Raw genomic sequence first — 15724 nt, 5'->3', positions numbered from 1 at the left:
TGCAGGTCGTTTCGCTTGCTAGCAGGACCTTCGAGGGACGTTATCAGTACTCGCCATCTGTCACCGAGCTTGGTTTTCACTGCTTTTGCTGGTGATTTTTTCTGGTGCCGGTGAAAACCAGAAATCGAGCCCGCCCAGCCATGCTGCGAGGAGCAACGTACCGCGTCCCGCTCTCTTTGTCCTTTAAATCAAACTACGAATATCCTGAATAACACGGGTATCGTTCAAGATTTCCCCGTAGAAACCCGAAATTGATATATTCGATTTAATTAAAAGCGAACTAGGACAAATTTGGCAGAAAGTTTGTTGAGAAAAACCAAACGCCTAGCCCTTGACTGTTATCCTTGAGTCATATAGGTGACCAGGATAATTTACGTTACTTAATATCAAGATATACATGTACTTTGCATGTCATTATTTTCAGCGCCTCAGATATATTGTATATACAATGTTCGACAAAATAAAATATTTGAAAAATAAGTACTGCACTGCAACGATGCCAGTCGTGGGTTAAACACATTTATTCTTACAATGAATGGATTGAGAGGGAGAACATTGAAGTTTACGAATTACCATAAACCACCGCACAATCCAGAAAACGCATTTAAAGGAAACCAGATGCGACATAGACGAGCAAAAAGAATGCATCGAACTGCAGGGAGCACGCTGTTGAGGTGCGAGTACCGAAGGAAAAAAGGAAAAGGTTTATCTGTTCGAGTGTCTCCGCTGGTGTCAACGGCTGGTATCTCTTAATGACTGCCCCATCTTTCAAGGCTTAATCGTCGACACGTATAAAGCATATCCCTGGCTCTCTGCATATTCAATGCGCATGGTCGCAACGGGCTCGTGCTGCGTACACGCGTTGAAAATTATCTGCCGCCTCCTCCTTCGATTAAAATTCCGGATTCCCGTTTTCTGGAGGCAACAAAACGTCCTGCCCACGATACCAACTTATTCACGAATCACGCCATCTCCCTTTTCTTTCTTTCTCCTCTTTTTCTCTTCCTCTCGAGCTGCTGTAACGACGTTTCTAAACCAAAGAGGCTGTTACAATAAGAAGGCACTTTTCGATGATTTTAGTAGATCGACAACGACCAACTCAAAATCAAAATCAATCACTTTTCAAATGCTGCTACAAGCACCGTACAATTTTTGCAAATAAAAGACGGTTGTTTACAATCTACGCTTGTCACTCGTCGATTAGTAAATCGACAGGCTACAAATAATATGGTATAAATATTTTACGAAGAAGAGCGATGGCGCGACAACCGGTGACCAATTTCCTCTCTTCGTTCTCATCGACAAAGAAGATAAAAGTACCATTGAATGCGCTCGACAATGGCCGCCAACCGGAGGCTTCCACAGATTGCTTCCAAATAAAACAAATCCACGGCAATTATATTCACAAAATATTCCGGCGAGCCCGGTAGCGATACCATCGAACTGCCTTTCTTCGTTCTTTCGATACAATCAACGAAAATGGATCTGGATCGAGTCTCATTGTGGCAGACGATACTACGAAGCAGCCGAAAGATCTTCGAAGGACCAGTATATAGCAGAACTCGAGCAAGTTAGAGAGACGAGAGAAGAAAAAAAGATGATGGAAAGGGGACGGGGAAGAAAGAATGGTCGTATAAGAGGGATAGGAAAGCAGAGGAATAGCGCGAGCAAGAGAGAGAAACAAGAGGAGAGGAGGGAAGATGGCCAGAACTCGCTTCTCGTCTAGCTACAGATCTAATCTCTCGTTCCCGCGCTGCGTGCCTAATTAAAGATCGATATCTCTCGATATTATTGCACCCCCTCCTTGTACCACCTTCCAGCCACCCTATCGGCCTGCCATCCTCCCCCTCCGCCACGTAGCAGGTTATTAAATTCTCCTATCGCGAGAATCTGGACTGGCCGGTCCTACCCGCTCGTATCTGATCCGGTCAATCTTTAGTCTCGTTACCTTTCGGCCCTCTGTTCGGCCACGATCGAGTCGATTCGACTCTTTACAAATTTCCAAAGAGGACCAGAGCCCGGATCAACCATGAGAAACGGCCGACAGTATGGAGAGTAGACTCTCTTTCAGAATCGAGACTTCCTGGATCAACACGAATCCATGGACAGGTTGCAGCTGTCAGAGAGATGATTCTGAGCTGGTTGTTGTGTCGTCTTGTCGTTGGTGAAAGTAGAGCAGAATGTAGGGTTTGGAATAGAAATTTGAAACGTAATTTATATCTTTCGTAGTAGAAGATTCCTTCACGTTGAATGCGGATAATCGAGGACGCAGAGGATAGATATTTCAAAGTTTGCGAATGAAATTCATGTTATATCTTTGGCTAGCGCGAATCTCTTACGTTGAACGTAGATAATTAGAGAAGCAGGAATTATTCAAAATCTTTAGAGTATCTACGATAAATGGTTAATACGATAAAATTTCAAGTCCTTTGACGAAGCAAAGTGCCTCACTTTTTTTAGAATGGAAACTTGGAGGTGACATTAATTCAGTGTGAATTCCAGAATCTATCAAATTGCATTTTTATAATAAAAAAAAAAAGAGGAATGACATTATCCAAAACAGAATTCTGTCTGTCGAAAGCACGAGAATAATTCCAACTCAATCCTCGTTGATGAAGAAATTTCGCGGAGCGATCGTTTCGATCGTGAAGCGGTGAATCAATCGGAGGACACTGTGAACGCGGCTTAAAACATTGAGACGTGACCAATGCTCGTTGCCACGAAGGCAATGCCACATCGGGCAATTATCGCTCGGCAGGACCTCGACGTGCATACATTAAGGCCGACGAGCTTCCTCTCTTTCTCTTCCCTTTGCAACTTGCTCTCTGTTCTCTGCTCGCGACAGAGGTTGCCTGCGAATGACCACGAAGACGAAGACGACAACGACGACGACGACGACGACGACGACGACGACGACGACGACGGTGAACCGACACAACGAGATTTCGTATCTGACCAGGACACTTCTCGCCTACCTTCTGGACGACGTTTTAAGATCGATATCGAACCGCTCTGGAAGTCGACCGAATGAATAATTATCAAAGGGCGGGCACGGTATATCTCGCCACCTTGCCCCCCTCGATCCTCCTCCTGTCTAGTTCTATTTCTTTGATTTTCCTCGTCGGACCACGAAAGTTTTGACTCATGACGCGTTCATCTAGCTGGAGTAGAAACTAGCAACGGTGGCGGTGTACTTCTGCTGGATGCTTTCGAAATACCCGATACGGTGATCGGTTTAGTTGCTTTCTAAAGCGGTTGCGATATTTATTAATAAAGCGTCGTAAATTTTGATACTGTGCCCTATGGAAATTACGCGGTTTTATGACAAATTTTATGCTCGGCGAAAAGCGTTCTGGGAGACGAAGTTGAATAAAAGTGGGATTCATTGGAATATTTTATCAGAGAAGATGATTATTATTATTATCGTCATTTCTTAACTTTCGATCTTCAAAAAGTACAGTCCACCTGACTATCAAAATATGTTATTTCATTTTTAAAATTTAACGAGTTTGTACTTTACGCTTTATGGAAATGATAAGTTCTTGAAACTGTTTTCTCAGACGTAGATTATTAAATAAATTTGATTAATCGTCCATTATCATAAATTTGTGAATAATCCACAGAGAGCGTTGAAGACAGCAAGCGTGAACGATGCGTGTTAAGCTGGAGTTGGTGGAATCGATGAGCAATTTTCGCAGACCAGATCGTCGTAAAGTCGCCGTTGAGGTATCGAAAACTCGGAGGGGGTTATATTTACGATCGTGTCCACGAACAATCCCCCGCGTAGCGAACTCTCACGTACCTATACGTGCCCGGAGTTAAGCGTGCCGTTATATCTCAGTATAACCAGACTGCGCATTTAGTAGTCGCTAAAATGTTCTAAGAACGTTGTATACAGACCATAAATGTAGTTCTAAAGAAATGAAAAAGGAACAGCGAGGAGCAGAATCTTAGATGGTCGTAAAAATATAATCATACAGAAACATAGCTCGAGACGGTTGTTAAAATAATTTGATATTACGAAATTCGCAGATTGATTTATTTTCTCTCACGATTTCCATCGAATGGTCTTAGACGAGGGTAAATATACGATAAGAAAAGGTTCTCCTAAAACAGTTGCTCTCGTTTTTCTCAATATCGTCTTTCTCACGTTCCTCTATCGTATCTACCGGTGTCAAAAAACAACACACAAATTCACTTGTTCAAGCGTCGATTTACTATATTTTACGAGCAATGACATGTTGCATGCAAACGAGCGTTCATAAAAATTACACCCGCGTGGCAAGTAGCATTATGCACACGGATACACTCGTTGGCGAAACAGCACGTACGTTCGTTTGCCATCGGGGTAGTAAAGCAGCGCACGAACGAGAAACGCAGAGGAACCCCTCGACTTCCAACCGAAGTTGCCAGTTTGCTTCGTACGGGAGGAACGCCTGGAATCGCTCAATTTCGATGATATTGGGCCGTCGTTCGGCGATGTTGCCTGCGTTCGAGAAAAGAGGAACGGGGGTGAAAGAGTCGTAAATCGACGGGAGGGAGGCGGAGATACGTGGAAATGGATTTTTATCGAGTGTCTGAGGAAGTCGACGCGAGGGAACGGCGAGAGTGGAAGTTAATTTTGTGTCGTTTATCGGTATTCCCGTGAGTTACCGGCGTACATCGTGCCTCGTGCCTCGAATTTCGCTGCCACGATTGATACTCGTATGAAATAAAATCCGGAGTACCGTTGGATTGTTCCATCTTTAACAACGAGGCTGAATTTAATTAGTAAGCAACTATTTCATCATCACGACTTAGCGCACAATTTTAAGAGCTTCGACATTTAAATAATTTCAGTCGTAAAATACTTATAAACAAACAGATGCGTGTACATGAAAAGCATAGTTATATTAGATGGATCTTTGCAATGCGACAATCTGACAAATAAAATTATCAAGCTATCGATGGCGATTTTAACAAATTATCGATTGTTTACCCCTCTCGAGTTAGAGACTAGGCAGATGTAATTTTATTATTCCAACGTAAATGCAATGTAATTTTATTATTTCTAGCGTTCGTCTTATTTTTTATCGCACAGTCTCGCTGACTTTAATCGCATGACGAATGGAGGACCTCGTGTATCAATCTCCAAACCGGTCTAATTCTATAATATCTGAAGCATCCACGATCTTCTTCCTTTCGTCAATCATCCAACCCTCGAGGTGTTCGTGGCGCACAATAAGAGCCTCCGCTTCTCTTTCCGCGGCTCTCTTCTTCCTCACGATCTCCGTCTCTGCGAGTCGATCCAAAGTTTCGCGATAAAATCCACGATAGCGCGTCAGGGGGCGATAGACGAGAGTAAAAGCGGCAGATAGCCTTCGGTGCAACGACGGTGAGTTAGAACGAGACGGAACGCAGGGTGAGCGTGTGGGATAGGGTGGCAGAGAGATAAGCTCGATTATGATCCCCGGTGGTTAAAGTCGAAGTTTTTACGGTAGATAAGGTCGCAGGAATGGGTTGCGCGAAGATAATACCGCGTCCACCCCTTCAACCCTCTCTTCCCACCCCACCCCCTCACGGTTAGCCGTGTTGCTTTTTCTCTGATGCCGCGCCATCTTTCTTAATAAGGCGCTGCTTCCACCCTTTCACGCGGCAAAATCCAACGCTTGACCCGATTTTTCGCATCACGACGACGATAAGCTCTATACGCCTACGAGATTACGGCGGACGTGGTTTGCTGTCTTTCGAGTGATGTGGAAGATGAATCACAGAGTGCGTATTGAGATATTTATTCCTTTTTCCGATAGGAATCGAGAAACGTAGTTGATGTTTTATTAATGCTGGAGGGTTGAAGAGCGTTAGATAAATGAAGAATAGGGTGAGAGCGGACACGGAGATATTGAAATAACTAAATTGGAAGGGCGTAAAGCTGCAAAATGTGACGCAAGTCACATAGAAGCCAAACTGATCAACTCTATCGCGATTAGTTCTTTGCGTTTTGAGAAATTAAATAACAATCCTATACCGTCGTGTTAAAGGTAAGACAGTTTCACAAAATGGATTTATCGTATTTGATTTCCGTGTAGTTCAAAGAAGCAAGAAGGTAGAAACGGAAATATGGAATTAACCAGAAAATAGAAATATCTAGAATAAGATTTGGAAAATATTCGTCGGACGCCATTGCAATAGACATACACGCAGTTTTATAGATTACCTGACAATTTTATTTCTGAATACACGATTTGAGCAATTCACAAGTGGCTAGCGTTTTCGCGTAGCAAGCATCTTCATTAAAACCTTCCATAAATTGAAACCGTTCGTTTGATCCACGATTCTTCTTAAGTGCAGCAAACATAATACCATTTAGTCCATAATTTTTACTCAAGCCGATAATTAAGATATTTTTCGAAAAAGGAGGAGCGAGAAAAATCGGGCGAGGAGACGGCGGAGATCCGATTGAAAATTTGTCGAGCACGCGACGGATCCATCCCCCTTTCACGGTGGTGGTTCGTGGGAAAAGGCAGACGGAGGGTGAGCGAGTCGACAGACGGAGAGGGAAGTCGTAAACGTAATCGTGCTTTTTCAGGCGCCGCCACTAAACCACCCCCGACCCGTGGCTGCACCGTGCCTTCGGGAGCCGCTTAAAATATTTTTACAGCGTACAGCCACTACGATGTCGCGATATTTCGTGCTTACGTACCGATGATAGCAACTCTCCACCCCCGGCGAGCCCTCCAATCCGTCTTTTTCCCTCTGCCATTCTCGTTCACCTCTCGGAAGAGATACCGGCGATTTTTAGAATTATTTATCTCGCATCACGGCCACGTAAAAATTAGTGTGTTTCCTTTGCAGAATTAGAGATTCGCCGGAGACAATTTTGTTCGCAAAGTCGTAGAAACGAATACTTCTCAAAATTGTAGAATAATTTGTAGGGGCGAATGATTAGGATCGTACCTACGAACGACGGTACAATTATTTGAAATTTATTCTACTTATTAATTATTATAATAATATTCTAATTATTATTTATAAGTAAGCGTTATTTTCATTTCTAGCCAACTTGCACCCTCCCCGACCGACAATTATCGTTTCGCGTCGAAAGATACCACGATAACCCTATTAAGAACGATTTAAATTAAAAGAAGAAGAAACCTGAAAGAAATCGAAGAAAGTAGAAAAAGAAAAGGGGTTGGAAGCGATAGAAGAGAAGGTTCTGCGCGACCAGCGATCTTTCGTGCGTGCGAGCAGCGGCGAGGCAAAAATCGTCGAAGCCTTTTAGACGGTTTACGAGCCCGCGGACGAAGTATATCTCGAAGGCTGCCGAAGAGAAAGGCGGACGTTCCGAAAAGAGCAAGAGGAGGAGAACACGAAGACGAAGACGAAGAGAGAAAGAGAAAGAGAGATGAGAGCGAGGTCGGTCGGCAGATACGAAACCGTCATCATATTGAAAACCATAATTCGTGGGACTGGGGGCTCCAGGTACGCCAGGGGCGTACCGTGACCGCTATCTGTATCGCGTCACAATAAATACTAATTCCTGGAAGGTGGCCCTTGGCATTATCTTAGGACCGTGTGGCAAAGTCACTTATACTTACTTATACTCCCCTCTTTCTGCTTCCTTTCGCTCGTATCCACCCCCTTCTCTCTCTTCTTCCATCTCTTTCTCTCTCTTCTCTCCGAGTCGCCTCGATAGAAAGAGAATAATTATTTCCGATAGGTCGATGATAGTCTGCGCCTCGTTATTGCTTATGCTTTATGTCTTAACCCCTCCCCCCTCCTCCCCTCTTTTTCCTTCTTCCAGGAGAAAGAGTAATCTTCTTCGACTCCTCTTGTCTCCTTCCTCATCCTCTGTCTCCTTCGTTTCTTTTCTCTTCTTGCATCTCAATCTTTTTCTTTTCTGCTCTTTATTCGTTCCTTTTGGTTGCCATCTCGTTGTCTCGTTTTCGCCGCGCTTCCTTGCTTTTCCTTTTTCGGCACGACGCCTTTTCTTCGCCACGAGACACTGTCCCGTTCGTTATCCAGGGAAGCCTAATCGAGGCCCATCCGTCAGTCTAATGGAGAATCGAACAGAACCGAGTCCTCGCTTCACTCCTCCGCGACGTTAATTGTTCCTTCTTGTTCCTGGTTTATGGCATCCAGAAACATGACACAAGCCCTTGGCGTGCGTGTGGGTTGCGGGCGAAAGTTCGCGTAATTATGATTTCAGGATAATTACGGAGCAAATACAGAGCGATGTCCGTGTTGTTACGTCTTTCGAAAATTTCGCATGTTGTATGTGTAACATAGTAACGATTTCGTTCTTCTGAAACGTCTTCTCTTTTAACGTAGACGTTGTAAGAAAGGGCGATCCGACAATTCAATATACAATGGAAATGAAGATTCTCTTTTTTGAAAAGTGGATCTGTGTTTTATGTTACAAGTTTGCGAGGAAGTGATACTTTCGATGTCTTCCATCGTCTCGAAAAGAAAACAAACCACAGATTGAAAAAGTTTCAGACCCATTCATCCCGATAACCGCACTAACATTCCCAAGTGGAGCACAAAATTCTACTTGTCATTCTACCATCGATAAAACTCCCGAACATCCAAGAAACTTCCTCGAAGTTGACCCAAAAATACCAAATCGAAAAATCAATCGTATTCTCCGAGACTGTGCTTCTTAACGAGCGTCTACGCGATCTCCAGGCGACGATGTAGTAGTCCGCGACTATCGATGTTCGCGAAACGACCCGATCCGAGATAAATCGTGAGTGCAACACGGAACCGTACAAATGGTCCAAGGTCACGGCGTAAAAATGGAGCGATAAATCGCGCGATATCTCGCGGTTGCGTCCGTGCCAGGGAATACCGAGAAAGGACTCTAATCGTTTTCGCGCCAAGATCTCTCAGAGGACGTATATCGCGCATATATCTGGCATGGAAGCGAGAAACAGTCGGTCGTCGGATGAATCATCGTCGAGGAGTTCTTCCATCAGTTGCTTATGATAATGTATTCCATCGAGGAATAAAGATTTTATTTCCCCTTTTTCCACAGATATCGTAATCGCCGGCAATTGCTACCTTCTCGTCGAGTCGCGGATATTTCGATATGCACCGTGAAAATTCCACGAAGCCGAGCGATTTTCTTTGTTGGGCCAGGACGGTCACGAAGCTTCGTATCGCCGTCTCCTCATTTCCTATCGAATCGATAAGTTTTATCGCGGACGTGTCGTGAACCGTGAGCAGATTCTGACTTCTATCACGCTTTTTTTCACTGATTTCTTGTCTTCCGTTTCGTTTTCCTTTTTTTCATCTTCGGGGAAGAACGATGGCGATAAGTTAGAGTTATGTGCGACCTGACGAAGATGAATCAGTGACAAGGATAAGTAGAATTTTTGTAGCTGTGAGGTTCGTCGCGGTATGCTACGGAAAATTTCCAATTTTTGCGATTTGCCTCGGCTATTATTATTATTATTCGCGTGTTTCATGTCTTTCTGCAGCAGTCCAATCACTTTGAAATTAAACCACGTTTTCGAAACAAGCTACGAAAATAATTTTCTTCAAGAGGACGACAAGCATCTCGTGTTCCGTTTGCTGGAAATCTCAGACGCGAAGTGGATGCACGTGGAGACGCGCAGGGACGTATTGTGCCAAGGCTCAGATATCGGCGCGTCGCGTCACCTTATCGTTGTCGACGTCGGAGAGCAGCTCGCAGACGCGATTGCCCGCGTCTCTGCGATTCTCCCTTTTCCCCTCTACGCTTTTCCATTGCCCTTTTCCTTCTCACGGTTGCGTGTTTGACCGAAGAAGCAACTCCCGGTCCATTCCTCGCGGAAGATAAAGTCGACGATCAGACGCAACCGCGCGGCTGAAAAAGTTTCCTAATCGACAGATAAGAATTTCGCGTGACTCGCCGACTTTCTCGCGGATTATTTCAACCTGAGGAGTCTCGTACTTTAGTGGATCTTTAGAATTAGACGATATCTCATTGAAGTCGCAGTACTCGAACTTTTTTCTCTAGCAATAAACGCAAAGACATTTAATGTTCAATGTAAATCCTCGGTATAAAACTGAAATTGAAAAAATTACGCGTATCAATGACAATTCTTCTATGTTTCCCTGGAACTCAAGGAACTTCTTAGTAACGAAAGAATACGATTCGTCGCTAGACCCGAAGAACGCAGTATGATTATCATCACTTTTCATAATTCCATTCCTATGCATACTGTACTCGAATTAAAAAAGAAAAAGATTATCCAAATTCGAATAACCTTAAGAAAATACTTTTAATGATTCTCATCGTGCTAATTCACTTTGCCACCACCATTCTCTTCCTCTTCAAACGTCGTCTGAAAATCTCGTGTCATTGAACGTTGGCTGGCGACGGAAGGGCACAGACGAGGAATTTTCAGGGCAGCAAGTTGCAACGGCTGGTCGTGATGTCGGACGAAGAAGAAGCCGTGAGAGGCTCGCAGGGAATTCGCGACGTCGTAGAAACACACGGAGTCAAGGAGGGAGCCTTGAGGGGCTCGGAGTGTACGTAGGACGAGAGCCTGGCCGGCTCGTTATCAGTTCAGGAGGTGTTATCAGCTGGATGCAGCTCCCTTCCAGGCGTCCCAACCCCTTTGGCAACTCGGCGAGAGAAGGAGAGACGAAGTGGCGACGAGAGGCGAGGGGAAAACGCCACAGGGTTGTGGGGGAGGGAGAGGGACGATGTTCGAAGGTGCACGCTATCTTCCACCCCTGGAGAGATGGCTATAGAGTGCATCTAGCGATAACGAGGCAAGTTAAACAATATCGAGCTATATGAGGGCCAGGACTCCAGACCGAAGATTAACCGCGTCTCTGGCAAGTAGATACTTTGGTATCTACGAAGAATCGGCTCTCCCCCAGGTCTTGGACGTATTTCGGGGAAGATGCTGGTTGGTTGGCCGTCGTTGAACCCAACGCGGATAGAGGAAACGCGAGAGCGTGATTAAGGAGTATCGGCACTTGGGGAGAAACTTGCTGAAACTTGCCCTCCGTTTTGCCTTCCCGACCACCTTCTTTTCTTTTCTTTCGTCTTTAGTCTCTTTTGTAGCGAAATAGCGTTACGCTTGTCACGTATTCTTGCGATTTTGAATTTCGTATTACGTATCTCGATTCTCTCCAGCAGAATATTTTAATAACAAGGCACAAGGGCTATACTTGTATCAGTGATAATTGTATTCCGAAGATGCGGAACATCGCGCACATAGTTTCAGATAAAAATCATAAAAATCTACAGGGCGTCTTATCTACATGTACGGAGGGGTTAAGAACAATTTATATTTCTGCAAGACAAACAGCCAGGAAAGAAACCAACGACCGAGAGTAGCGGTTACAAGAGAAACTCAGGTCCCTGCGCGAAACACGAGAAACAAATCGCAATTGGCCGTAATCGTATCGGAGAGCCGATCGAACGAGAACGAAGACGAATTTCGTAGCCCCGCGGAGGCGAAACCGTGAGCTACCGAGTGAGAGAGCGGCGGCCGGTCCTCCACTCGCCGCGATATCTCGATCGATCTGACGTTGGGGAAAGGATGCAAGACGCTGGAGTGGTCCGTCGATCGAATCTTCTGCCTGGAGAAGGGACAGGTCCCGCGATCCATGGTCCAAATATTGGGACACCGTATCTCTTTTCGAAGCCGAGCCAATCCGGCCAGCCTCCACGTAGACGAGAAGGATGAAATCGAAGGATTGAACGTGCAACGGAATAAGAAGACAATGAAACGTATAAAGAAAAGGCACGCCGTAAGTGTGCACCAAATCGAAGGAGAGAACGAAAGATTGGCGGAAAGAATTAAAGAAACACAGAGAAGCAACAAGATAAAAAAGAAAGAAGACGACGAACGACATAATGAAAAAAGACATGATCGAAAATTTGTTATAAAGAAAAAAGCGAAATATTAAGAAATAGGACAGGATCGAAGGAATACAGAGAGAAAGAGGAACGAAACAGGAGATGGATGAAGTTCCAACGATACACTTTGGTGTACGGTTAGCCGACGTACGAAAGTACTTATGTACGTATGTAGTATGTACGTACGAAACAGACATCCCCTCTCTCTGCTCGTTTGGTCGCGGTGAGAGATAGCTCTCGAACCAGGGTACCCAGGTTGCGCCGATATGGGGGCCGAGACTTTACGAGACGGTGGTCGTGGACGAGTGATTGATGAGCGGCCGAGCTAATGAGGAGCTGAGCTGCAGGACGGGGATCACGATAAAGAGGTCCCACCACCGTGTAGCCCTTCTCGCGAGAGGCATACGGAGTTGCAACACCTCCTTCTTTCTCCTCTTCCTCTTCTTCTTCTTCGTATTACCTTCCTCTTCTATCGAGCCTTGTCCTTCTTCTTGTCTTCCGCGATTGGGAGGGTTTTCAGTCTTCTTGTGTTTTCTCTTACTTCCTTTTTTCCACTGGTACTGTATCTTGTTAAGTCTTTTCGCGAATCTATGCTGTTCCTACCCTTTTTGGTCTCTTTGCACGGTAGTGCAGAGTTAAGTGGTCAATTCTAGTTTCGGTGATAGCTGTACAGATTAACATAACATGTTCGCTACCACAGAAGGTTCGAACAAAGTATATGTCTTAGATTGCGTTTTATTTCTTGTAGCTCGGGAGTTTGTTTTTACAAGCGATACAACAGGAATACTATGAAATCAGATTCGAATAATTATGAAAAATACCGTGGATCCTTCAAACGTGATTTTAGTATTCGTACCTAACATTAAATTCACTTGAAGAAGTCAGTTTTAATGATTGGATGATGAACAGTGAGAGACGTTTAACAAAAATAAAATCTTAGTGAGTTGACGCAGCATTGCCATAGATAAGTTCCTTTACCAAAGAAAATTTGCGATCTCAGAAATCCAAGAAACATCGTTCGCTTAATAATATTGATTACAACAAAGGCGGAAAATTAAATTTTCCTGGAGAATTTATCCGGCGCGATGAGAATTCGCTGGGTGTCGTGGAAGAGGGCTAAAATTCACTGACATCATCATCGTTTCCGTCGGCGTGGCTGATTTAAGCGCTCGTTGAAAGCATTTGCCTACCTTATCTTGTTTTCTATATTTACAGGATTATACTCGTAATTCGAGGAGGAAGCGGTTCAAGCAAGGGAAAGAGAGAGAGAGAGAGAAAGAGAAAGAGAGATGAAGTCAAGGGAGCTTTGGCCGAAGAAGAAGGAAGAAGGGGGTGGCGAAGCTGGTGAAGGAGGAGGTTTATAATAAAGCCTGCAGGGTCCAAGATACGTGGTGGCTGGCAGCCGTTATCAAACGGGTCCAGCGTTCGAGTCTCTCTCCGCAAAACCCTCCCGCTGGAAACTCGCGGTAACCTGGTTAGTGTTCCCGTGTCCGTTGAAACGAGTCACGAATCCGTGTGCAATGAGAATCCACCCATCTCCGTTTCGCGGGATTTCCCCCTTCATAGAATCGAACGTTCGTATCTCAAAATTCTTCGTTCCTAGCTTCTTCTATGTTTTCAGGAGATCAGAATATTTAATCCCTATCGAGACTAATGCTACGATACGTCCTGAAGTAAATTTTTCAAAGACTCTTGTACACATTGTTATAATTAGACCGCGAATTTTTGCGCAAATTTATATTCTCCTTACTATAATGAAAGAAGTGAACGGAAGCTGAGATTCGTTAAATTTCATCCACTAAATATTACAGCAAGTAGCATGCTCTTTTGTATCGAAGATTGCGATTCAAGGGAATATTTCGTACATTGGTTGTTCTCTATATCATCAAGCAATGAGATTATGAAATATAATGGAGATAAGAAAAACGATCTGTGTATCTGAATCGATAAATTTTCTATCGAAGATCGAGATTTAGGGATGTGAGTTTAAAAATAAAAAATAATGAAATATTTCGCAAGAGAGACAGAATCGTTTTCTGATACTTTTTAATCACCCAGTACAAGCCTCTTCATTTATCCCCACTGAGAAAGCCATCAGCAGCAGCAGTAGCAGAGCACCAACAGCAGCAGCACAGCAGCAGCAACAACAGCAACAACAGCAGAGACCTGGCAGCCCGTGCTGTGTATTATAATGTAGAGTGTGAGTTATCAGACATCGGCCCGTTATCAGGGTCTGGGATCGCCTGGTCCGCTGCTAAGCTCCCACCACCCCCCATTCAACCCCTGATAACGAAAGGGTTATCACGCCACGCTCCCCAACTGCCATTCCTCGCCTCTAGGAAACCCAGCCGGCCGCCTTTCCACCGGGAGATTATTATTCTTTTTACTTGCAGTCGCTTTTTCGCGCCGCCCGATTACGATCCCTTTGACTCGGCCACTTTACTGTTCGCCCGCTACCTTCGACGACCACCTCAGAGCTCTACTTCCACCCCCAACTGCTGGTTTCCGCGCAAAGTACTTGTTTTTATCCCAATTTTCTAATTCTTTTTTATTTACTTTTTCTCTATTTTTTTTCACATTTTCGAATCCCTCTTTTTACTTCAGTTTTATCAACGCGCACAAACGCATATACACACATATAAAGGGATTTTTTATTGCTTTTAACATGTAGCACAAGGTTTGTGTCTTTTGCTGTTCAATTCTTTCTCTATTTTTCTTCCACGTATTCCGTCTTTTCGTTTATCTACCTTCATTTTTCTCTCTCTATTCTTTTTTTTATCACACCTTTATTTCTTTTTACGAACTATCCAAATTGCTAATTATTCTTAATACTGTAACCTAAATTACTTAGTCAAACCATATCTACGCGGCATTAACTCTATTTTCATCGTCCTTAGCTTTGAACGCTAAAACCACCCTCGGTTTATCCATAAATTTCATCCAAATCCCTTCAGAAAGTTCCATTATCCTTATTCCAATTCTAACTAAATACTTCAACGTAACAGATTTCTACACAATGTCATCGTTGAGCAGTGTATATGTACCATGCGACACGCAGAGAGCCAAGAAACCGATAAGTCCCGGTGTACACGTGAAACCGTAGCCCGAAGCCTAACCCAATCGCGAGCGGATAAAAAACGCAGATAACCAGAGTCGGTTAGAAACAAAATGTCAAGAGACTTTCCGTCTTGTTCTCGTCTTCGCGGCCAGTGACGTGGCCACGTCAAAGGGGATACCCTTTGAAGGGAATGCGTGGATGCCGATCGCGGGATCGGTGTCGACCAGGCAACGATTAGCGCGAGAAACGGGTCCGCGACGTGCGAATCGCCGGTTCCGCCGTGCTCTTCGACCGATGTCTCGGCGAACTCGACGATAAATCCAGCGCAGGGAAAACGTCTCGTTAGTCGCTGAACCACGGGGAGGAGAGAAACAGAGAGAGAAAGAAAGAGATCTTTCGGAGATCGAGCTCGATCCTCTGCTCGAGGTCATCTAGGACCTCGTAGCCAGTCAAGCGCCTTGTTCCTTTACCTTTCTTCCTTTCTTTTATTTCGTTTTTTTCTTTTCTTCTTCTCTTTTTCTTTTTCTTCAATCGTGTCCCGATTGGTCTTGTCCGGCTTTGGCCTAGGACTTCTTTGTTGCTCTTTCTACCGAGAGAGCGAAACTAAGAGAGGGATCGTTAAACGTTACTACGTTTAGTTTCTACGACGAACGATCGGCCCAAAGTGACGCATGGACGCGATTGATCTACGAGTTTCTCTGCTGGGTTATTTCTATGGCATTGCCCCCAGGGTAGTTCGAACTCGTAATTGACATTTTTTAAGTTTAGCGAGTGCTAGGATTAAAGGAGCTTGGGTATATTTTTGTGGAAAGACAGAGCACGAT

At 44.4% G+C, this 15724-nt stretch overlaps 1 protein-coding gene across 5 annotated transcripts in view; it reads right to left on the bottom strand.

Moving 5' to 3' along the window:
- LOC122572965 (zinc finger protein ush) overlaps window positions 1-15724 on the bottom strand; it is a 201600-nt gene that overhangs the window by 14392 nt on the left and 171484 nt on the right. Inside the window, exon 2 of one of the 5 annotated variants that reach the window (XM_043738744.1) lies at window positions 13897-14021. The exons of the other annotated variants lie outside the window; for them this stretch is intronic. Coding sequence (XP_043594679.1) covers window positions 13897-13915 — 19 coding nt within the window. The 5' untranslated portion in view covers window positions 13916-14021. The remainder of the gene's footprint in view (window positions 1-13896; window positions 14022-15724) is intronic. 5 annotated transcript variants of the gene reach the window in all.

This window comes from Bombus pyrosoma, linkage group LG11, assembly GCF_014825855.1.
Source record: "Bombus pyrosoma isolate SC7728 linkage group LG11, ASM1482585v1, whole genome shotgun sequence".
Taxonomy (NCBI): domain Eukaryota; kingdom Metazoa; phylum Arthropoda; class Insecta; order Hymenoptera; family Apidae; genus Bombus; species Bombus pyrosoma.
The sequence above is the reverse complement of the archived record's forward strand: the minus strand, read 5'-3'. Positions and strand labels throughout refer to the sequence as shown.